This window comes from Neovison vison, chromosome 14 (genome assembly GCF_020171115.1).
Source record: "Neovison vison isolate M4711 chromosome 14, ASM_NN_V1, whole genome shotgun sequence".
NCBI lineage: Eukaryota > Metazoa > Chordata > Mammalia > Carnivora > Mustelidae > Neogale > Neogale vison.
In genome coordinates this window covers 39,599,380-39,623,510 of record NC_058104.1, presented here as the reverse complement: position 1 = coordinate 39,623,510, position 24,131 = coordinate 39,599,380, and the positions used below count along the sequence as shown (strand labels likewise).

The 24,131-nt window shown below is 49.4% G+C and overlaps 3 protein-coding genes, 1 long non-coding RNA gene and 1 other non-coding gene across 5 annotated transcripts; 3 read left to right on the top strand and 2 right to left on the bottom strand.

The window, feature by feature from the left end:
• Positions 1-299: 299 nt before the first annotated feature.
• On the top strand, positions 300-5,559 carry ZNF689 (zinc finger protein 689). The gene is made up of 3 exons (XM_044233170.1): positions 300-816; positions 1,037-1,150; positions 2,655-5,559. The coding sequence occupies exons 1-3, from the start codon at positions 612-614 to the stop codon at positions 3,836-3,838; spliced, it is 1,503 nt and encodes a 500-aa protein (XP_044089105.1). The 5' UTR covers positions 300-611; the 3' UTR covers positions 3,839-5,559.
• A 2,794-nt stretch (positions 5,560-8,353) lies between these two features.
• On the bottom strand, positions 8,354-18,573 carry LOC122895639. Its single transcript, XR_006382245.1, has 3 exons — positions 18,409-18,573; positions 8,812-9,382; positions 8,354-8,482 (listed from the first exon to the last, which is right to left on the bottom strand). It is a non-coding gene; the product is annotated as an uncharacterized LOC122895639 (long non-coding RNA).
• LOC122896224 lies at positions 10,061-10,165 on the bottom strand. Its single transcript, XR_006382385.1, has one exon. It is a non-coding gene; the product is annotated as a U6 spliceosomal RNA (small nuclear RNA).
• Positions 18,574-18,773: 200 nt separating the features above from the next.
• LOC122895499 (zinc finger protein 688-like) lies at positions 18,774-19,679 on the top strand. Its single transcript, XM_044232924.1, has one exon. The coding sequence runs from the start codon at positions 18,774-18,776 to the stop codon at positions 19,104-19,106; it is 333 nt and encodes a 110-aa protein (XP_044088859.1). The 3' UTR covers positions 19,107-19,679.
• Positions 19,680-20,395: 716 nt separating this feature from the next.
• LOC122895638 (zinc finger protein 785-like) lies at positions 20,396-21,863 on the top strand (the record flags this gene model as incomplete). The annotated part of the gene is given in 2 exon segments (XM_044233175.1): positions 20,396-20,633; positions 20,636-21,863. Coding segments are annotated over 2 exon segments (837 nt in total), but the record flags the coding sequence as incomplete, so codon positions are not given.
• Positions 21,864-24,131: the final 2,268 nt, after the last annotated feature.

Here is a 24,131-nt window from a genome sequence, read left to right as displayed (position 1 = left end):
GAGTGGCTCCGTCACTCAAATCATTCCGTCCCTCGGCGGGGCAGCGCCCGCCAGAGAACCGGGGCCTGTCACTGACGCGGGGCCAGCTCGCCGCCGCCCGCCTCGGATCTGGCCGCAGGCACCCGGCGCGGAAGGTCGGCTTCCTGCCCTTACGCTTCCGTTGGCTTCGTTCAAACAGGCCGCTTTCGCCAGCAGCCAATCAGAACGCTCGATCTTCGGCCGCCGCCCAATGAGCGCGCGGAATGGGGGAAAAAGGGCGTGAAGCCCAATCGCAGCGCCATCACACTTGAGGGCAAAGAGGTTAGGAAGCCGGCATGGCGCTCCGGTCAATAAAATCGATAGCTGGAAGCCGCCCGTGTTCCAGGCTGAGGCGGTGCGGTAGCGGCGCCGCCATCTTCCCCGAAGGCATCTTCCGGTGCCTGTCCCCCAAGTTCGGGCAGGCGTTGCCTGAATAACAGCAAAAGGTTTCCGTCAGCCCCGCAGGGCGGCCGACTCCGATCCCCTCGGGCCTCCCCAGGCACGCTCAGCCCCGGTGCAGCGGGGCGCCCCAGTCCCGGGGTCCGCCGGGGGTCCGGGCCGGGGAAGGCCGTGGCGCCGGCTCCTGCGGTCCAATGGCGCCGCCTTCGGCTCCGCTCTCCGCGCGGGGACCAGGAGAGCCCGTTCGCGGCCGGAGGAGGGGAAGGAGGCCGAGGGCGGTGAAGTTCGCGGACGTGGCCGTGTACTTCTCCCCGGACGAGTGGGGCTGTCTGCGGCCCGCGCAGAGGGCCCTGTACCGGGACGTGATGCGGGAGACCTACGGCCACCTGGGCGCGCTCGGTGAGGCCCGGCCCAGTTCGCTTCCGCGGGGCCCGGAGGGTCGGGCGGTGGGTGGGGGCGGGGGCGAGGGCCGACGGCGGGGAGTTCGGAGTGTCCAGGGGTCTGGCTCGGGACCAGGCTGTGTCGCGGGGGAGGACCGGGGCTTGGCAGGAGAGGACAGCGGGTGGATCTGTACCGGCCTCACCCAGGAGCTGGACGTCTGACTGTTCTCCTTCCCCAGGGTGCTCCGGTCCCAAACCAGCCCTCATCTCCTGGTTGGAACGGAATACCGATGACTGGGAACCGGCTGCCTTGGATCCGCAGGAGTGCCCGAGGGGGTTAACAGTCCAAAGAAGTGAGTGAAAAAGGCCCGTGCAGGGCCTGCAGCCTCTCAACTTGTCTAGAATTAGCGGCCAGGGGTCCCCATGCCGCTGATGGTTTTCCCAGCTTCAGGGCCTTGTCTCTCTGATGGTGCTGGGCGGGTCCCACCGTAGGGGGGTTTACAGGTCAGTTTGCACACGAGGGTCCGCAGTTCTCTATTGCGTGAACGAATCCGTTAGCTGCCCTCTGGTCTCCTCCTCAGGGTCCCTGAACCCAGTCTGCTCGGCACTGTGCTCTGAGACACAAGAACCTCCCTGAGTTTCTGGATGTGGGTTGAAGGGATCTCACGGGGAACAGCGGTCTGGGAGTGCAGAGCCCTCTTTTCTGCCCTTTTGGCGGGGTGACTCCTAATCAGTGCAGGAATCTACTCTCTCCTGGGGATCAAGCAAGGCTCTCCTTAATGTCAGTCAGGGAGAAGGGCCCCGGATCCACCCGTGGGGCTGGATGTGAGCATCTGGACTGACATTTCCGCGCTAGATTCTCCGAGATCAGGGCTCTCTTTCCAAGATAGTTCCTTACTAAGTGATACTTCCTTACTAAAATGATACTTCCTTACTAAAAACCTTTCCGTTTTTCCATGGTAGGTTGTCAAATGGCTGTCAGTTATCTCTGAGTCACTTGGGGAACTCGGTAAAAAAAAAAATAAATAAAAATAAATAAATAAATAAAATACAGATTCCTAGGAGCGCCTGGGTGGCTCAGTCGGTTAAGCATCGGCCTTTGGCTCAGGTCACGATCCTGGGATCGAGTCCCACATCAGGGTTTCTGCTCGGTGGGAGCCTGCTTCTCCCTTTCTCTTTGCCTGCAGCTCCCTCTGCTTGTGCTCTCTCTTTCTGTCAAATAAATGAATAAAATCCTTTTTAAAAAAATAGAGATTCCTGGACCCAGAACTATTGATTTACTCCGATGGATGTCTAGGACTTTGTATTTCTCCTTTAACAGCCCCAGCAGATTGGCATGCATGTTTAAGTTTGAGAACCATTGCATAAAATAGAGTTCACGGTCCTGAATGGCAGTGGTTCTGAGGATGTAGTACTCAGCATCACCCAGAAAAGAATCAGATACAAATTCTTGGGCTCCATCCCAGACCTGCTGAACCCAAAATTGTTTCAATGAGCCATCCAAATGATTCTGATCATAAAATTTGAGAACCACTGGCTTAGAGGGCCTTCTGACCTAGTCCCTGCCAGCCCGTACCTCGTGTTCCCACTTCCTGCCTTACACTTACAGCTTCAAAAACTTAATTTCTCAAGCCTGCAGCACCTGCAAGAAACACGTCCCGACTTCTGCAGATGGAGCTGGGGACTCCTGGAATGTCCTGCCCGTTTCTGTAGTGGTTGTGCCACGGTGGGATGTCTGTGGCACTAACACTCCCTGAAGACAGGTTGAGTGTCTTCGCCTTCTAACCTAGAACACTGCCATAGGCAAGGGCAGGGGCCCCGTATTTGTTAAATTAATGTCTCCCTGTGTGTCCGTAGAAACCAGAACCAGAAGGAAGAACGGAGAGAAGGAAGTGTTCCCACCTAAGGAGGCCCCCCGAAAGGGCAAGCGAGGCCGGCGGCCCAGCAAACCCCGACTCCTCCCCAGGCAGACCTCTGGGGGCCCCATCTGCCCGGACTGTGGTTGCACCTTCCCTGACCGGCAGGCCCTGGAGAGCCACAAGTGTGCCCAGAATCTGAAAAAGCCTTACCCTTGCCCGGACTGCGGGCGCCGCTTCTCCTACCCCTCCCTGCTAGTCAGCCACCGGCGGGCACACTCCGGTGAGTGTCCCTACGTTTGTGACCAGTGCGGCAAGCGCTTCTCCCAGCGCAAGAACCTGTCGCAGCACCAGGTCATCCACACGGGCGAGAAGCCCTACCACTGCCCGGACTGCGGCCGCTGCTTCCGGAGGAGCCGGTCCCTGGCCAACCACCGGACCGCGCACACCGGCGAGAAGCCGCACCAGTGCCCCAGCTGCGGCCGGCGCTTCGCCTACCCCTCGCTGCTGGCCATCCACCAGCGCACGCACACGGGCGAGAAGCCCTACACCTGCCTGGAGTGCGGCCGCCGCTTCCGGCAGCGCACGGCGCTCGTCATCCACCAGCGCATCCACACGGGCGAGAAGCCCTACCCGTGCCCGGACTGCGAGCGGCGCTTCTCCTCGTCCTCCCGCCTGGTCAGCCACCGGCGCGTGCACTCGGGCGAGCGGCCGTACGCGTGTGAGCACTGCGAGGCGCGCTTCTCCCAGCGCAGCACGCTGCTGCAGCACCAGCTCCTGCACACGGGCGAGAAGCCCTACCCGTGCCCGGACTGCGGGCGCGCCTTCCGGCGGAGCGGCTCCCTGGCCATCCACCGCAGCACGCACACGGCGGAGAAGCTGCACGCCTGCGAGGACTGCGGCCGCCGCTTCGCCTACCCGTCCCTGCTGGCCAGCCACCGGCGCGTGCACTCGGGCGAGCGGCCGTACGCCTGCGACCTGTGCCCCAAGCGCTTCGCCCAGTGGAGCCACCTGGCCCAGCACCAGCTCCTGCACACGGGGGAGAAGCCCTTCCCCTGCCTGCAGTGCGGCCGCTGCTTCCGCCAGAGGTGGTCTCTGGCCGTCCACAAGTGCGGCCCCAGGGCCCCGACCGGCGGCCCCAGGGCTGCTGCAGCGGGGGCCGCGCAGAAGGGCAGCGCCCGTTAGTACGGGAAGGACCGGAGATTTTCATTTCATTTCCTGGAGGGGCTCAGGGAAGGGAAGGGGCAGCCCCGGGTCACACAAGGCAGAGGCGGGAGGAACACCCAGGCCTCCTGCTACGGCGCCCCGAACTGGAGTCTGTCTCGCCACACCGGCTGCCTTACCGGGTGTGTCTAGAACAGTCCCGTTAGGAGAGGTGACGTCACGTGGTGGTTTTCCAGGCTACCCTATCCCAGAAGAATTTGTGTGTGTGGATATCAGGGCTAAAAGTTCTGCCATCCATTTTAGGGGCTGTTTGCTTTTCTAGTTCGTGCATACAGTTGGTGGGGGGCAGTATCTTGCCCTCCTTTGCCCCTTCCTCCATACCAGGTTTAAACAAACCTGGTTTAGTCCCTTTCCTTCAACACTCCTGCCAAGTGGTTTCCTTTTTTTTTTTTTTTTTTTTTACTTGCTTTAAAACCTCCCTTGATAGGGAGCTCACTACCTCACAAGGCAGGTCATTTCGTTTGGGGATAGCTCTGATCTTTAGAAGGCGGTTAGGTACCACCTTCTCCTTCCCTAGAAGCCTAGACCAGAGTATGTAATACTTCATCTACATGACAGCATTTCAGATAACCACAACGGCTTTGCCCACGTTTTCAGGTTAAACAGCATGATTTGGTCGATTGTTCCTTAAAGACAGGGTTTCAGTTCCCACACGTGATCTCTCTCCAAACAGGTGTTAGTTTTTCAGTGTCCCTTTTAAAGGGTCATCCAAAAATAAGCCAGCACCGCAGTGTACAGAGCACACCTCTCTACTTATTTTAACAGCTCTAGATTGCACTGAATTTGGGGGTGGTGACATCGGAGCAGGGCTTCATTGGGTTACGGAGACATAAATACCTAAGCTTTTTTTTTTTTTTTTTTTTTAAAAACCACATACTGTGAAGCTAAGTCTTCTGCCCCCTGTGTTTGGAAAATTGAAGTTGGGTCTGGGACATAGACAGAGTGAGTTTTGGGAGAAGACTGATTTTAAGGAGAAGCAGGGGAGCTATGGTCTAGCAGCAAGAGGTAAAACTGGACCAGCCTGCACTTCATCCAGGGGATTTGGATTAGTTTCAGGCAGCCATTGGCTAGAAAGTCCTTGAGAACTGGGTCTCACTCCTCCCTGATTCTCAACCGAATAAGGAGACATCAGCACAGAACCTTCCGTGAGTCCTCAGTCAACATTTTTCATAAAGTGAGGTGAGGCCATTCAAGGAGGGCAGAAAGCCAAGCACTTGAATACAGGGCCGGAGGAGTCTACAGCCATCGAGTTGTGTTTATGCCTGCCTTCCTCACAGAAGCTCCCCAAAGCAGCAGCAGCAACGTGTCTTAATCTTTGATATGCCTCCCTGGCACCTGCCTGAGTAGATGCTCAATAAAGCTTTACCGCATTAAATGAACAAGGCCTACCACTTTGCCTTGGGTAGCTGCACCAAATTGGGATTTCCAAACGTGACTTCTCTCCTATTTCAACAGCTGGAGTGAGTCATGTTCCTACCCCTGTTGCTTGTTCCTTCAGCTCTCCTCATCTCAGCCCTAAAGTGGGAGAGCAGCGGGGGGACGCAGCGTTTGTAGTGACCTCTGTTCTGGTATTTAGCAAGATGCATTGTCACTATTTGTCTGTTTCTCCTTGGATGAATGGATGAGCTGCCCCAAGACAGGGGTCATACCAGATTGGGTCTCATTAAAATGTCGATAAATGATGTTCCTTGTGGGATCCCTGTTTATAAACTGTAAGTCTAGGTCCTTGACTGGGTAAAAATTTTTACTCGAGGGAGACCTGCCCTGTCCTAACAGAGAGCTATTTGAACGTCTGCTCGGCTCTGTGTTCGAGATGGCTGTTCTACTCTTACCTGACCCAACCCTACCTAGGAATTTTGTAACTTTTCTCTGGGCCTGGACTGTGACTCATAAGGCTTGGAAGTCCAAGTTCCAGGGTGTGTGCGGTCAGTGGAGGGCTAAGATGAGTGACCATTTCCTAGGTTCCCTAAGGCACTTCATTCCCAGCATCCATTCCTGACCAGCTGTGATCCTGGCCCTGTTTTCAGTGGGAGATCCCAGTATCCTTCTAATTCATTCCCCTTCTGCTTCAGGTAGTTTGAGTTTCTGTTACTTGCAGCCCAAAGAATGAACTATCCCCCCTCCCAATATTGATTCCTCACCCACGAGCTGCAAAGAGGGGGAAACTGCAGTGCTCCCTACGGGGGCCTGCACACCTTTTCTGATCGCCAACCTCAGTGAGCTTTCAGTATGACTTAAGTCTTCCCTACATCCTTAACCAGTGAATCCCTTCTCTTTCGCTAAGAAACCTAAGGTTTCAGATAGGAGCTCTTAACACTGCATTCCCCACTTTGACCAGTATTTTTACTTGGGCACCACGCTCACCAACACAGCTGTGCTCATGATTTCCCCTACTGCCCTCTCGGGGGCTTTGCTACGTCTGTTAGTCTTCCTCTCCTCTTAGTTTTATGGTTTCAGAGCCCCTCTCTTTTCTGGAACACACACATGCCAGTCTAAAATCTGTCTTTTAAGATTTTATTTTTTTAAAGATTTTATTTATTTGACAGAGAGAGATCAAAAGTAGACAGACAGACAGACAGACAGAGGGAAGCAGGCTCCCCGCCAAGCAGAGAGCCTGATGCGGGGCTTGATCCCAGGACCCTGAGATCATGACCCGAGCTGAAGGGAGAGGATTAACCCTCTGGGCCACCCAGGCGCCCCTAAGATTTTATTTTTAAGTAATCCCTACGCTCCACGTGGGGCTCGAACTCACAGCCCCAACAGCAAGAATTGCATGGTCTACCGACTGAGGCTAGACTTCTTGAAACAGTAGCCTGCATTCACTGTGTTCTTTGGCCTCCTGCAACAGAATTATAGCCGCCGTGTTGAGCACTTACCATGGGCCCGGTACTGTGTAAAGCACTTTACATACATTCCCATGTAATGTGAACCACACAAAGTAGTTGTGCTTCCATGTGTCTCTCGCACCGCCCCATATCTTGCTGTTTTTGCCAAAAATGCAAGGCCTTGCCTTCAACAAATGGTCAGATGAGCGGATTCCAGACCTAGAGGCTCCTGAATGAGGAAAAGTTGAGTCCCTTGATGAAGGACTACGTTATACTGGCGAAGACATGCTGTATACGTTCCTTCTAGCCTTTTCCGAATGCACGTGCAGCCATTTCCCAGGGTGGCGGGGCACGGGAAGAGGGGAAGTAACTAGAGTTTTCAGGGCTTACTGGACATTGGATCTAGACACGTCCTAATTCTTGGAGATCCAAAACATCACTGCAGTTCACCAGGCAGTGGCCTCATGAAGATCAGGCGTGTGCAGAAAAGGACTAGCTTCGCAGGCCCAGGCTGCTCAAACGCTGCACGTTCCAAAGAAAGCTCGTCTTCAGGACTAGCACCTGGCGCCTTCCTGGGAGGTAAATTCTGAGCCCTTGTACTATTTTGCCTGATGAGGGTGTTCCTGTACACCGGAGGCCTCGAGTCATGCGGCACTGGTCTGACCAGATGAGTTTATCCTAACAGTGTGGTTCATGATGAATGCCTGTCTTTGCTCTGGGAGACGGAGTCTGAGCAGCTGAGGTCAGTCGTGTGAGTCTCCATGTCTGTGTAACTGACTCCCCAATAAAAACCCTAGACGCCAAGGTTTGGGTGAGTTTCTCCGCTGGGCAACGGTTCACACATATTGTCACAAGTCGTTGGGAGAATAAAGGGCAAGTCCACGGGACAAGGACACCTGCAAGTTTGTAAGCTCGTGGCTGGTTTCTCCTAGACTTTGCCCCATGCACCTTTATCCTTGGCTGATTTTAATCTGTATCCTTTCCCTTTAGTAAGCTATAACCTAGAGTATATGGGGGGAAAAAAAGACAAGGCCCTGACAACTCGTTGACTCTTCCCCAGCCATTTCTTCGGGTTGTGTTTGCATTAAGCAACCGTGAGGGAGAAGGAGCGTCCCTATGTGGGAAAAAGAGCAGCTTGCTTACTACTTACCATAAAGCACCAGGTTCCCCAAGTTCATTGTTCCTCCTCCACAGTGCCACTCGCTGTGTGCCCGGCATGCATCGGGCCCCTCCTAGTTGCCTGTGGGGCTTGGGAGGCAAAAGAGCCAATACATACATGATTCTCACTTGGCTTATACCATGAATAAGGCCTTTTGTCCATGACACTGGCATCTCTTGTCTTCTGCCAGCATCCATGAAACAATAGGTAATCTTAAAATTGCACACCTGACAGTAGGTATTATTTCCCTTTAATAGAGGAGGGAACTGAGGCTCACTGGTAATATTAAATAACTTGTCCAGAATCACATATCTGGTAAACCTAAGAGCCAGGATTCCAAGCCTGGTCTGCCTCCAAAGCTGGCTGCTATCCGAGGAACTACAGCACCGAAACTGTCCTTTAAGACAACTCAGGGCTTAGTTAGCAAATCAATAATTTAATTTTTATCTTATTTATCTTAGTTTTCCTACTGAAGTGCTCTCATAACTTGCCTTTCATGCTCCATTTTCTTCTAGTGCCTCTTCCTGGTGCCTCTTGTGGTTCCTTCTAGTGTGCACACGTAGGAATTCCTTCTCAGCATTTCTTGGGAAATGTATACATTTTCCCAGGTTCTGAGAGCAACTGGTCAAAAAACCAGGAAAATTAAAAAAAAAAAAAAGTATCATGATTGTCCTGCAAATTAAAGCTTAACAGCAAACACAGAGAAGGGGTTCCTGGGTGGTTCAGTCAGTTAAGCATCTGCCTTCTGCTCGGGTCATGGTCCCAGGGTCTGGGATTGAGCCCCACATCCGGCTCGTTTCTTGGAGGGGAGCCTGCTTCTCCCTCTCCCTCTCTCACTGTCAAATAAATAAATAAAATCTTTTAAAAAATAAATAGGTTACTGGTTTAGGGGTCATCAGAAGCAAGACCAGGAAATACTCCTACAGAGTTGAAAGTGAAAGACAACATACCTGTGAAAGGGACAGAAGCACCCAGGAAAACAGATGTCCCCACAGGATCGGGTCATCTTGCCTGTAGCTGTGGCCGTGTGGTAAGTCTGCACTCCTGGGCCGGCCGGCTGCAAACCAGGAGTCAGTTTTGCAAATAAAATATTCCATTCACAGGCTACTTTGTACAAATCTCCTACAAATGGTGTTCAAGAAGTCAATTTTGGAAGTAAAAAAAGTTGATCTCTTACATTGCTGTGGCAGCTCCAAGGCTGTGGGCTTTTTGGTGGTAAAATATAAAATGTACTACGCGGTTCAGTGGCATGAAGCACATTCACAATGTTGTACAATCCGTCACTGTGTCCAGAGCTTTGTCATCAATTTCAGTAGTTATCACCACATTGCTTTCCGAGGAGGTGGTAGGAATTTACACTCCCCTCAGCAGGGTGGCGGCCTCCGCCTCCTGAAACACGGCGCATCGTTCATCCCTTCATTCAACAAGTGTCCTGGGCAACGGCCACAGGCCATGCCATGTTCTAGAAGATGGAAATGCAACAGTGGACACTATAGTCTTTGCCCTCATGGAGATTCCAGGCTAAAGAAAAAGATAAACCATATTAGGCAGTGCTCGGTGCAGGATGAGGGGATGAGTGACAAGGGGACTATTTTGGGACAGGAGTGTCAGCAAACTTTTTCCCCCTGCCAACCCTCTTCAGCAAACCTTTCCCCACCATCAGTAAACTTTTTGATCCTTCCTCATCTAAAAGCTGAAAAATACCATCATTCAGTTCTCTGTTGCATTCCCCTGTTACAAGTGATCATATTTTCAAATGCTTTAAGAGGTTGGATTTTCTTTTATGTGAATTGCCGTTTCTATTGTTTACGCATATTTCTGTTGTTAGCCTTTGGCTTCTGCATTTGTAGTTCTTTAGTAAGAAATGAGTCCTCTGGAATATAATTTGCAAATATTTTTCTCAATTTGTCATTGTATATTGACTTAATGATTTTTTGCTACGTACTCTTTCTTTATGCAGGTTTTCACCCCTTGTTCTTTGAAAGTTATACATTCTTTTGGAAGTTACTCATCAATTTCCAACACATATTTAAGTCTAACATTTCTCATTATCTGTATGCTTCTTTTTATTTTACTTTTAGTATTTCTCTAGCAAAATGCCACAATTTTCATCATTCAGTGTTGCACGCTGTGCTTTGACTCCTATCATTTCCTCCAAGTTCATCCGGAAAGCGTGGTCATTTGGTGGGGGGGACTGCACAAAATATGGAACACTTCACGAATTTGCAGGTCATCTGTGAGCAGCGACCATGCTAAACTTCTCTGTATGATTCTGATTTTATTTTTTTTAAAGATTTTATTTATTTATTTGACAAAGAGAGATTACAAGTAGGCAGAGAGGCAGGCAGAGAGAGAGAGAGGAGGAAGCAGGCTCCCCGCTGAGCAGAGAGCCCGATGCGGGACTCGATCCCATGACCCTGAGATCATGACCCGAGCCCAAGGCAGCCGCTTAACCCACTGAGCCACCCAGGTGCCCCTGATTCTGATTTTAGTATATGTGCTGCCGAAGCGAGCTCTGTAAATGCCTATTTATTTATTTATTTATTTGACAGAGATCACAAGTAGGCAGAGAGGCAGGCAGAGAGAGAGGAGGAAGCAAGCTCCCTGCTGAGCAGAGAGCCCGATGTAGGGCTCGATCCCAGGACCCTGAGATCCCAGGACCTGAGCCGAAGGGACCCACTGAGCCACACAGGCACCCCTGTAATATGCCTATTTTTGAATTTATTTTTTATTTTTTTTTAGAGAGAGTGATAAATGGGGGAGGAGCAGAGGGAGAGAGAGAGAAAATCCCAAGCAGGCTCCACACCCAGGGTAAGCCCCATGCAGGACTTGATCTCACCATCCCAAGACCCCGAGATCCCAACTTGAGCAAAAATGAAAAGTGGGTCACTTAACTGATTGAGCCACCAAGGTGCTCCTGCCTGTTTTTACTTTTTTTTTTTTTTTAAAGATTTTATTTATTTATCAGAGAGAGAGGGGGAGAGAGCGAGCACAGGCAGGCAGAGAGGCAGGCAGAGGCAGAGGGAGAAGCAGGCTCCCTGCCGAGCAAGGAGCCCGATGTGGGACTCGATCCCAGGACGCTCGGATCATGACCTGAGCCGAAGGCAGCTGCTTAACCCACTGAGCCACCCAGGCGTCCCTCCTGCCTGTTTTTAATCTAAAATGAAAAATACTGGGCGCCTGGGTGGCTCCGTGGGTTAAGCCGCTGCCTTCAGCTCAGGTCATGATCTCGGGGTCCTGGGATCGAGTTCCGCATTGGGCTCTCTGCTCAGCAGGTAGCCTGCTTCCTCCTCTCTCTCTGCCTGCCTCTCTGCCTACTTGTGATCTCTCTCTGTCAAATAAATAAATAAAATCTTTTAAAAAGATAAATAAAATAAATAAAAATAAAATAAATAAAATGAAAAATACTGGGGCACCTGGGTGGCTCAGTCAGTTAAGCATCAGATACTAGGTACTCACCTTTCACTTTTACTGTACACAGTATAGTATTTTCACAGGGACTTGCTAAAGGATTTAAAAGGTTAGCTTTTGGGGTGCCTGGGTGGCTCAGTGGGTTAAAGCCTCTGCCTTCGGCTCAGGTCATGATCTTGGGGTCCTGGGATCGAGTCCCGCATGAGGCTCTCTGCTCGGCAGGGAGCCTGCTTCCTCCTCTCTCTCTCTCTGCCTGCCGCTCTGCCTACTTGTGATCTCTGTCTGTCAAATAAATAAATAAAATCTTTAAAAAAATCAAAAGTGCTCATTTAAAAAAACATAAAAATAAAAGGTCTTAGCTTTTGAAGGAAAAAAAAATCTAATGAACAAATCTCCAAACTACAAGCAAAACACAAGGACCTTACAACATTTTCACTTCCGTCACTGTACTCCCGCTTAGGGCACAGCGGACACTCCTGAGCAGCTGAAGGACGGAAGGATCACGTGACAGGAATTCATCAAATGAGAGAAAATGTCCTTCCAGAAATAAACCCTTGTATTTATGATCAAGTGACTTTCTTTTCTTTCTTTTTTTTTCCTTTTAAGATTGTATTAGAGACAGAGACAGCATGCATAGGGGGAGGAGCAGTGGGAGAGGGAGAAGCAGACTTCTCACTGAACAGGAAACTGGATGTGGGGCCGCTCCCAGGATCCTGGCATCATGACCTCAGCAGAAGGCTGACACTTGAGTGACTGAGCCACCCAGGCCCCCGCTTCTTTCTTTTCCAGTAGGCTCCATGCCCAGCATGAGGCTTGAACTCATGACCCTCACATCAAGAGTCCCATGCTCTGCCAACTGAGCCAGCCAGGCACCCCCGCGATCAACTGATTTTCAACAAAATTGCCCAGACAATTCAAAAAGTGAAACGGTCTTTTCAACAAATGGCGTTGGGACTAGATATACACATACAAAAGAATGAAGCTGGATCCCTACCTTCAACCATATATAAAAATTAATTTGGGGCACCTGGCTGGCTCTGTTGGTTAAGTGTCTGCTTTCGGCTCAGGTCATGATCCCAGGGTCCTGGAATCAAGCCCCGCATCAGGCTCCCCACTCAGCAAGGAGTCTGCTTGTCCCTCTGCTCCTCCACCCACTTGTGCTCTCTCTCTCAAATAAATAAAATCTTTTTAAAAAAATTAACGCAGTGTGGACAAACGATAGACCTAAATGTAAGAGCTAAAACTATAAAGCTCTTAACAGTAAAGGCAGATGTCAGTCTTTGTGACTTGGGTCAGATAATGGTTTCTTAGCTTTGACAAAAAAAAGTACAAATGATGAAAGATAAAAATAGATCCACTGATTTCATCAAAATTAAAACTTGTGCTTCAAAAGATATCTTGAAGAGAATTAAAAGACAGTCTACCATGGGATAAAGTCCTTCCCACAGATATATCTGAAAAGGGGTTTGAGTCTAGAATATATTTTAAAAACTCTTACACTGATACCTGAGCTAGACAAAGATATTATAAGAAAATTATAGACCACTATCCCATACAAAAATTGATAGAAAAATCCTCAAAAAAAAAATACTAGCAAACCAAAGCAGCGTATTAGAAGGGTTGTACACTATGACCAAGTGGGATATACTCCTGGAATACAAAAAGGCTTCAACATTCAGTCAATGTACTATGCCACAATAATAGGACAAGGGAAAAAAATGATCATCTCAACTCAGAAAAAGAATTTGACAAAAGTAAACATGACAAAAACATGAAAAAAGGAAAAAACTCTTGATACATTCGATTTAGAAGAAAACTTCCTCAACATGATAAAGGCCACAGATGAACAAACCACACCTAACATCACACTCAATGGGGTACGATGGAAAACTTTCCCCTAGAATCAGGAACAAGACAAAGATGCCCAAGATTTTGTTCTTGTTTTTTTAATATTTTATTTATTTTTTTACAGTCAGCTCCTCACCCAAAGTGGGGCTTGAACCCATGACTCCAAGATCAAGAGTTGTATACTCTCTATCGACTGAGCCAGCCAGGAGCCCCAAGGATGTCAACTTTAGCCAACTCTTTTCAATACTGTATCGTAAGTTCTAGCTAGAGCAGTGAGGCAATATAAAGAAACAGAAGGTATCCAAAGTGGAAAGGAAGAAGTAAAATGATCTCTCTTCATTGATGACAGGATCTTATATCTAAAAACCCTAGAGAGTCCACACACATGAACTGGCGGAGCTAAGAAATAAACTTAGCAAAGTGGCAAGATGCAAAACCAACACACAAAAATCAGTTGCATTTCTATAGATCAGCAATGAACAATCCAGAAGAGTAATTAGGAAAGTAATTTCATTTACAGTAGCATTAAACAAAATAAAATACTTAGGAATAAATTTTACTAAGGAGGCAAAAGACTTGCACACTAGAAACTACAACATACTGCTGAAAGAAATTAAAGACTTACATACACGGAAAGACACCGTGCGTTCATGGAATTAGAAGGCTTACTATTGTTAAGATGGCCACAATACCGAAAGAAATCTACAGATTCAATGTAACCAAATCAAAATCACAAAGGTGACAAAGTCTTGAAAGACAGGTGGCAGTTGCCAAATACTGTGAACGCACTAAATGCCACTTAATTGTACGTTTTAAAAAATGGTTATTCGTGCCTTGTCTGGACAATATCCAGTTTGTTTTTCTTTTTCCCCATTTTATTTTGAAAGTTTTCAAATGTTAAGCTGAAGGTATTTCACAGTGACTACCCCCATAAGCACCACCATGTTCCAGCGTTAACATTTTACTGTACTTACTTCATTGCATTAACTATCCACCTCTCTTCCAGCCCACTTTATTTTTTGGATGCAGTTCAAAGAAACTGTCAACGTCAGTACACGTTACCCTGAACACTTTCGCATGCACATCATTAACTAGAGCTCAGTGTCTGCTTTATGTTTTTTTTTTAGTTAAACTGACATAGGGGGCGCCCGGGTGCCTCAGTTGGTTAAGCGTCTGCCTTTGGCTCAGGTCATGATCCCAGGGGTCCTGGAATCAAGTTCTGGTTCAGGCTCTGTGCTCAGCAGTGAGTCTGCTTCTCCCTCTGCCTCTGAGTCCTCTCGTGCTCTTTCTTTCAAGTAAGTAAATAAAATCTTTAAAAAAAAAAAAAACTGCCATAGGATAAAATGCAAATAAATTTCAAGTGTGTATCTGCTGACTGTTGACAATGCTTACACCCAGAACCTTGATCAAGATATAGAACATTACCAAAAAAAAAAAAAAAAAAATTAAAAAAAAAAAATGGGACGCCTGGGTGGCGCAGTTGGTTGGACGACTGCCTTCGGCTCAGGGCGTGATCCTGGAGTCCCGGGATCGAGTCCCACATCGGGCTCCCAGCTCCATGGGGAGTCTGCTTCGCTCTCTGACCTTCTCCTCGCTCATGCTCTCTCTCACTGTCTCTCTCTCTCAAATAAAAAAAAAAAAAAAAAAAAAAAAATTTAAAAAAAAAAAAAAAAAAAAGATATAGAACATTACCATCATCCTACAAGTTCCCTTCCTGGTTAAACCATCCGCATCCCGCCAGAGTAGTCCTACAGTGTGTATTCTCCTGTCCACGACTTCTTTCATTCAGCATAATCTCTTAGAGTAATGCTTTTTGCAGATCTTCAGCTCTTGAATTCAGAGCTGGGAGAATGCTCCCCCACCCAATACAGTGCTTGACAAAGCTCAGAAACAGCTCCTTGGTCATGTTACCTGGATTAGTTTCCAACTGCTACTATAAGAAATTACCAACCAGGTGCTTTAAAATAACACAAACTTACTATCTTACAATTCTGGAGGTCAAAAGTCTGAAAACAGGTATTACAGGACCAAAATCAAGGCGTTAGCAAGGTTGCATTTGGCCATCTCTAGAGGAGAATCCTTTCCTTGCCTTTTCCAGCCTCTAGAGGCTGCCCAAAGCCCTTGGTTTGTGTCCCCTTTCCAGAATCCATCAGCCCCACCTGTTTTGTTGTCACATCTTCTTTGGCTTTGATCTTCCTGCCTCCTCCCTCTCTTCTTTTGTTTATATAAATTAACTCAATGAGAAAAGTTCCTTCAGTCATCTGATGGCAGACTTCACTGTCACAACAGAAGTGGGCTTGTATGTCCAGAAACTACCATTTTCATGCAGGAACCACAACGCCAGATGATCATGGCTCATGTTTTCATCTTTGGTCTGCCACAGAAGGAGCAAAAGTGTACTTGGGAGTGCTGGCTTCTTTCGATTTTTTTTAAAGATTTTATTTGAGAGAGTAAATGAGAGAGAGAAAAGAGAGAGAGCACTAGTGGGGGAAGGAGCAGAGGGAAAGGGAGGAGCAGAGGGAGAGGGAGAAGCAGACTTCCTACGGAGCAGGGAGCCTGACGTGGGGCTCCATCCCGGCACTCTGGGACCATGACCTGATTGAAGGCAGATGCTTAACCGACTGAGTCACCCAAGAGCCCTTTATTTCGATTTTCTTCATCATTTTCCTGAGGGAGGCATCATAATGGGTCCTGTATTTAATGACAGTTCTGACCTTCTTGGTACATTTTAGCCATGTTGCTGCAAACCAGCTCCAATCCCAGAAGAGCCTCCTGTCTCCCTTTTATAAGGATCATTGTGATTACATTAGATCCACTGGGATAATTCAAGATAGTCTTCTGATCTGAAAACCTTTAGCTTGATCATATCTGCATATATTCTGTATATCTGCATATATATCTGCATATCTGCATATATTCTGTTTGCCAATATAACATATTCACAGGTTTCAGGTATTAGAACATGGACATCTTTGGCGTCCATTACTCGGTTTGCCAGGCCACCTGAATAAATAAAAGACCTTAAGCCATGCTTCTCAAAATGGAGCAGCTTGAAGATACAAAATAAATATCATATATCTTCTGGATACATCAATGCTTGTCGTGGATCTGGGAGAAAATCTTTTTTTTTTTAAAGATTTTATTTATTTATTTGACAGAGATCACAAGTAGGCAGAGAGGCAGGCAGAGAGAGAGGGGGAAGCAGGCTCCCTGCTGAGCAGAAAGCCCGATGCAGGATTCGATCCCAGGACCCTGGGATCATGACCCGAGTAGAAGACAGAGGCTTTAACCCACTGAGCCACCCAGGCGCCCCGGGAGAAAATCTTAATTAATAAATGGCTTAAAACACTAGCCTTCCCTTTGAATCAGCAATTCTGCTTCTAGAATTTTATTGTACAGACATGCTCATATATGTGCCTAAAGAAATATATCTAAGGATGTGACTTATGTATTTTATGGTAGTGAGACGGGAAACCAACTAATAGCTCATCAATGGAAAATGAACTAAATAAACTGTTTTCATCCATACAGTGGAACACTAGGTATGCAGCCATTAAAAAAAGCGATCTATATGTGCTGAAATTAAACAATCTACAAGATGTATCATCAAGTGAGAAAAGAAAGCAAAGTGAAGTGTGTTTATTATGGTACTTACAAAAAGAAAAAAAGTGTATGTTTTTAAAAAGTGTATGTTTTTACATACCTAAATTATCTCCAGAAGGACACAAGAAGCTGGTAACGGAGGTTGCCTCTAGGAAGGGGAAGGAAGACTAGAGGGAGGAGACTTTTTTTTTAAGATTTTACTTATTTATTTGACAGATAGAGATCACAGGTAGGCAGAGAGGCAGGCAGAGAGATAGAGGGAGGCAGGCTCCCCGCTGAGCAGACAGCCCAATTTGGGGCTCGATCCCAGGACCCTGGGATCATGACCTGAGCCGAGGGCAGAGGCTTTAACCTACTGAGCCACCCAGGCGCCCCAACTTTTCGTTTTTTTTAATTGTTTTTTTAATTACACATACCTAAGTGTGCAGGTCAATTCTCACAAATAGAACACATCTGTGTAACCAGCACCTAGATCAAGAAACAGAATATTGGGGTGCCTGGGTGGCTCTGTTAGTTAAGCGTCTGCCTTTGGCTCAGGTCATGATCCCAGGGTCCTGGGATTGAGCCCCGCATTGGGCTCTCTGCTCAGCGGGGAGCCTGCTTCTCACTCTCCCTCTGCATGCTGTTCCCTCTACTTTTGTTCTCTGTCAAATAAATAAATAAAATCTAAAAAAGAAGAAGAAGACGACGACTATTATCAGTACTTTACAAACAAAAAACTTAGATTAGCAATACCTTGGATAGTTTTGCCAGATTTTATATTTTATATAAGTGGAATCTCATATTACATATTATTTTGTGTCTGGCTTCTTTTGCCCAACAGCGTGTCTGCAGGATTCATCCACAGTATGCATGTAGTTCTAGGTCACGCGTGCTCATTTCTGAATAGCATTCCCATGAATATTCCACAATATTTTTATTCATTTTCCTACTGTTGTGGGTAGTTTCCTGATTTTGGCTACTGCAGCTCGTGTTGCTGGGACCGTTTCAGCACGTCTTGCAGTAAAGATACCTATGCACTTCTGCTGGGCGTACAGGAGGAGAGGAACTGCTGGGTCACAGGTATGCATGTATCCAGCTTTAGTAGTGACTGCCAGTTTTCCAAAGTACTTGTACCAACTTACACTCCCCCCGTAGTGTGACAGCGTTCAACACGTGCAAGCCTATGCATTCCATGGAATGTGGTTATATTACGAAATCGAATACAAGCTGAAAAGCTATACTGTGTCTTCAAAGTGGCTTCACGGGCGGGATGGAGAGCTTTTGTGGTACAGCTCGAGAACTTTCCTTCGCTGCTGCTGTAAATACTGCTTAGATGGAAAAGTCTGGAAACAGATCAAGAGATGATCTGAGTCGTTTCCCAGTTTTATGAGCATTTATGAGCTGTAGTTTAGACAAGTTCCCGACGGAGACGGGCCAGGAAGCACCTAGCGAAGCGCTAGGCTGAACCTGGAAGCCAGAGTAACGCTGAATCCGGCTCCGGGGCTGGTGAGCAGCGACCCGGGCGCTCCGTTCCTCGGCTTCTGCGACCGTGAACGGCGACATCTGTGACGCCGGCGCCTGGGCCCGATCAAACACCGGCCGGCGCCGGGGCGAGCCGTGCCCTGAGCACCCCAGCAGGCGGGGACCGGCCACCCCTCACTTCCGTCACCTCCAGAATCGTTTGCCCGTGGGCTTTTACTCACCTACAAGCCCGGGGCATCCGCATCTGCTCGCAAGAGGTCTCGTGGAGCAGCAGAAGGGCGTAGCTCCAACCCGTCAAAACCTTTCTTTAGGTCCCGTTCAGGTAAAGCAGGTCAAACAGAGCCTCCTAACCTCTCAGCGCCCTCCACCTTCGGACCAGTCGCGCCCTTCCCTTCAGCCTTTCAAACAGGCCGCTCCAGCATAGCCAATCACCGCCTTCCTTCTTCACCGGCCCGCTAGGCACTATCCAATCAACGCACGCCATCTATGATTCCCTGCGCTGCGGAACCAATCTCTTTTCTGGGTTTCCCCTCGGTACGTAAGAGGCGACCGGAAAGGAAAGGGAGGTTGAGGCCAGAGAGACGCCATGTTGGTCAAGGGCAGTGCTTTGGTCCTGAGGGAATTTTTTCCGTCAAGGGAAGAGAGGGAAGCCTCTCTTGGCGTCAAACTAAAGGGCTTTCCTATGGCGCCGCCCCTGACCCCGCTCCTGGCGGATGTACCTGGGGAGGCCCGGAGCGGGCTGACCGGAGAAAGCAGCCCTGGAGCCGTGAGCTTCGCGGACGTGGCGGTGTCCTTCTCCCCGGACGAGTGGGGCTGTCTGCGGCCCGCGCAGAGGGCCCTGCACCGGGACGTGATGCGGGAGACCTGCGGCCACCGCGGCGCGCTCGGGGAGGCCCGGCGGCCCAGCCGGGACCAGTAATGCACGGGAAGGGGGACTAATGTCCCCAGAGACAAGTGGGCTGTTAGTGTGGGAGCTGAGCGCCCTCATCCTCCCCTCTCGGGCCCTCAGCCGAACCCAACGTCTCCGCAGGATTTTCCGGCCCCGAACCCGCTTTTATTTCTCGGGTGTCAGGAGAGGTGGCGGCGTGGAGCCCGGAGGCCCAGGATCCGGAGCGCGAGACCGCAGCAGCCGTCCTCCGGGTCAGGGGGAAGGGAACAGGTCCTTCCCCTCAAACCCAGTGTGGGACCTTCGAGAAGCCCCTGTGAACTCGGAGCCACAGCACACGCCGCCCCTCCAGAGCCCCGTCTTAGCCCCAGAAAGTGCCAGTCTCGCTGCAGAATGGCTCGTAGAGCCGCTAAATTGGGGTTTACAGCACCTCTTAGTTCTACAGGGAAACCCCAGTTCAGTGCAAAATAGCGCCCGAGCTGCCAGGGCGGCCAAGCGGAGAGAGAAGCGGAAGGACAGACGCTCCTGTTGGGTAGGGTGCGGTCACCCGCTCGTCGGAGATTTTAACATCAAGAAAGCTGTTTTCGGGGGCACCTGGGTGGCTCAGTGGGTTAAGCCACTGCCTTCGGCTCAGGTCATGATCTCAGGGTCCTGGGATCGAGTCCTGCATCGGGCTCTCTGCTAGGCGGGGAGCCTGCTTCCCTTCCTCTCTCTCTGCTGCCTCTCTGCCTACTTGTGATCTCTGTCTGTCAAATAAATAAATAAAATCTTTAAAAAAAAAAAAAAAGAAAGAAAAAAAAAAAGAAAAAGAAAGCTGTTTTCTCCGCAGCTGTCATAATACCTGCTTGTTCCCAGGTCTTCCCCTGGAACCTGGAGGATACCGCAAGTGTAGACATTTTGGCGATGGCCCTGAAGGCACCGAGGAAGATCATTTAATGGCTATTTTGGGAAGGGATCATGAACAGGCTCCGGACAGTAAGCTCTATGAAGGCTGGGTCGTCACCTCGCTCACTGCCTGACAGAGGAGGGAGAGGTTCAGTACTGTGGACGCCTCCCTTGAGCTCCCATTTTCAAAGCTTCCGTGTTAACACCAGTCAGATGATGAATTTTGCATTTACTCCGGGATGGCCTTCTGGGCCCGATGAGGCCCCAGTCTCGAACACTGCCATATGCTCACACATTCATGCTGCCTCCCAGGCAGGCCACTGTATGGAATGTGCTACTGGGTTTCAACTTTTATCTTTCCCCGTCTCAGGATCCAGGGATGAGCGTGAAGAGAAAGAACTGATGAAGAGTCCAAAGCAAAAAGAGATGGAGCGTGAGGAAGTGTCTCGAGGAGTGGTCACATCCAGCAGGCCCCCGGGTGCGGTCACGGAACCACCTGCTCAGAGCTCTGCTGGAACTCTGGGCAGAGCCCGGTCAGGCCTTGGTTCAAGAACACGACAACCCGCAGATCACCTTTCTCCTGCTCAGACTGTGGCCGCAACTTCAGCTACCCCTCCCTCCTGGCCACCCACAGGCGGGTCCACTCCGGGGAGCGGCCCTTCCCCTGTGACCAGTGCCGGCCCGTTTCTCCCAGCGCGAGGACCTGCTCCAGCATCAGCTCATCCACACAGGGGAAAAGCCCTACTCCTGCCCTGATTGTGGGCGACGTTTCCGCCAGAGGGGTTCCCTGGCCATCCACAGACGGGCTCACACCGGGGAGAAGCCCTACCCATGCCCAAACTGCGAAAGTCGCTTCACTTACCCCTACCTGCTAGCCATCCACCAGCGCACACACACAGGCGAGAAGCCCTACAGCTGTCCGAGCTGCAGCCTCCGTTTCGCCTACAGCTCCCTGCTGGCCATCCACAGGCGCACCCACACAGGCGAGAAGCCCTACCCCTGTCCAGACTGTGGCCGCCGGTTCCCCTACTCCTCTCTCCTCCTCAGTCACCAGCGCATTCACTCGGACAACCGGCCCTTCCCCTGTCCACAGTGTGGGAAGGGCTTTAAGCGCAAGTATGCCTTGGAAGCCCACCAGTGGATCCATCGCTCTGGCAAGAGGCCGAGGTGGCAGCGGCCTGCAGTAGGGCTCTCGGAGCCAGTGCTTGTTTTGGGAGGCCAGGATCCCCCAGTTCATTTCCGGTGCTTTCCAGATATATTTCAAGAATGTGGGTGATGGAGCTCGCCAGAGATGACCTGTTTTCTTTGGAAGGGAAAAGGCAAAGTTGATGTATTTGGGGGATAAGGAATGGATGGAAAGGAAGTAAGCACTTAAGGCAAACAAAGCTCTGAGTTAAGGGAGCACAGAGCTGGTCCTTCGGGAGGAGGGGGGAATCTGAAAGGTCACCTGAAGGCTGAACCCATTTTCTGAGGCTCTCGCTCCCCCTTCCAAGTCCCACTTGGAGTTTCTTCGCAGGAAATCATTCACCTACCTGGCTTTTCTCCCTGGACTGTTCTCTCCCTCAGAGGATCCTGCTTTCTGGTCTGTGTCTCTCCTGTTCCTCAGAGATGGGGCCCCTCGGTGCAAGAACCCATTCAAGGAGCCCATATACATTCTGAGTATCCCCTGGAACAGAAGGGACACCTTGGGCCTATCCTCAGTAGGGGAAGCTCACCCAAGGATTCTTCTAGCCAGGGTCGATGAGACATCTGGCAAGGAAACACAGCGTCAAGCCACTGTTGGCACTCTTGGTCTTAAAGTCCTGAAGGTGACCCCAGGGAGAACAACGGCTTCGGGCGGGGAACTGTCCTGCCCTTCGCGCACATCGCACAGAGCGCACAGAAGTGTCAAGCTTAGCTTAAAGGTTTTTTTCCCCCCTCCAACTTCTATGAATCAGTGACTGCAGTGTTTTTCTCTTCAGATACTTGCATGTTGTCGGGATTTTACACCTTCTGAATGAAGATGTGTTCTTGGGCCACAGCAGCTGGAAACATAATGCTGGCATTTTTGTTTAAGAGAGTAAATTACCTGCCATTAGGCTTGAAATCAAGGCCAAGTATCTCCAGTCTAGTTTGTAGTGTACGCTTGTATGTGTCAGTAGTGAAGAGGGTCTTTCTGACCCACTCGGACCTGCTAGCCGCACTTTTGATCAGACTATGGAAGGAATAAGGACTTCGGTGGGACCAAGCAGAGCCGTGAGCCAGGAGCGGTCCTGGGGGACACGAGTATCTCTGAACAAAGGACTGCTCTTGGAACCTCTGGGTTCCAAAGATGATTAGGAATGGGAACTGGGTGTTATTTTACTGAACCACATAGCCTCTCCTGAACTAGTAGATCTGGATTCTGGGTTTGGCTCAGTTCCCACTCGCTGTGGGACTGTAAGCCTGTCATTCAACCTTTCTAAGCCTTCACTGTCTCGCTTGGCTACTCCACAGGTTGTCTGAGAGAAAACCTGAAGGCACCTCCCACGAAGAACGAGTGGCCGAGAGCCCCCACGACGTCTCTACGGAATCGCGAGTCTCTAAGTTGCTACATTTGCTTTATCACGTGCCGACCGCTCAGTCCGTCCCGTCTGCTCATTTATCTCTTATTTTTATTTCACGGTAAGTTGCAGGCATCATTATTCTTCACTCCTGAACACTTCAACAGCAGGCTGAGATTTATGCAAGAAACAGCAGCTCTCCCTTAAAATTCAAATGTACTGGGCGCCTGGGTGGCTCGGTGGGTTAAGCCTCTGCCTTCGGCTCAGGTCATGATCCTGGGGTCCTGGGATCGAGCCCTGCATCGGGCTCTCTGCTCAGCAGGGAGCCTGCTTCCCTTCCTCTCTCCCTACCTGTGATCTCTGTCAAATAAATAAATAAAATCTTTAAAAAAAATTCAAATGCACTGGGGCGCCTGGGTGGCTCAGTTGATTGAGCCTTGAACCCTTGGTTTCAGCTTGGGTTACAGTCTCAGCGTTGTGACACTGAGCCCCATGTGAGACTCTGCGCTCAGTGTGGAGGCGGCTTGAGATTCTCCCCCTCCCTGTGCCCCTGCCTCTGCTCGTACTATCTCTCTCGAGTAAATAAAATCTTAAAAAAAAAAATTCAAATGCAGCTTGTTACAGACTAGTAAAATTTGTGAACTGTAATTATCTTTGTCTGTTTTATAACTTCTTACTGAGTTAGATTAAGATTCTGGGACAAACATATACAATTTGGTGGGCAATAAAACGATTTGAAAGCAAGATCGTCTTTGTATTTTTATGTTTGGCAGGAAAAACAACAAGACATCAGCCACTTAGGATGGGGCAGTTTTAGTCCTAAAAGTTTGTTTCAATCTCTTTAGTTAACCCCCGGGTTAATTGTTTGGTTCCATCTCCTTCAGTTTTCTCCATCCCTGGTACAAAAAGGAAGAGACTTGTAACATAGTACCTGAGTAAACAAAGGCAATTTTTGGTCCAGGTGAAATCCTTTGTGGTTTCTTTTTAGGTAAAGTTGATTCTCTGTTTAGAAAGAGACTCCTACCTGAAGATCAATTTTTCTTTTCTTTTCTTTTTTTTAAGATTTTTTTTTTTTAAATTTATTTGACAGAGAGCGAGAGAGGGAGCACAAGCAGGGGGAGCGGGAGAGGGAGAAGCAGTCTTCCCACTGAGCAGGGAGCCCGATGTGGGGCTCCTGGGGGGCTTGATCCCAGGACCCTGGGATCATGACCTGAGCCAAAGGCAGAGGCTTAACCCACTGGGCCACCCAGGTGCCCCTGACGATATTTTTTTCTTTATTCCACTTCTACACTATTCACCACAATGAGTGCAGTGAGACCTCATCAGGACTCAAGTTTAAAAAGTTATAAAATAAGCAAGTAGTTGTCAAGGTGAAGTCATTAGAAGTCATCCCAAAAGCCGTAAGTATTCCGGGTGAAAAATCACAAGGGTGGGGCAAGAAAATCGGAAGATGGAGAAGGTACTAACTTAGTCAGCCATGAAGAACATTTGTGAACACCAAGGAGAGAGAGCATGCGCTGCGGCAGGTAGGAGAGCCAAGCAAGGAGTTTCCGAGACCAGACAGTGGACTGCTGTCAACAGGGACCTAGGTTTTGTTCATTAACCCAACGACTAGCCCCATGCTCCTGGCATGGCAGGAGCCTGATTGCAG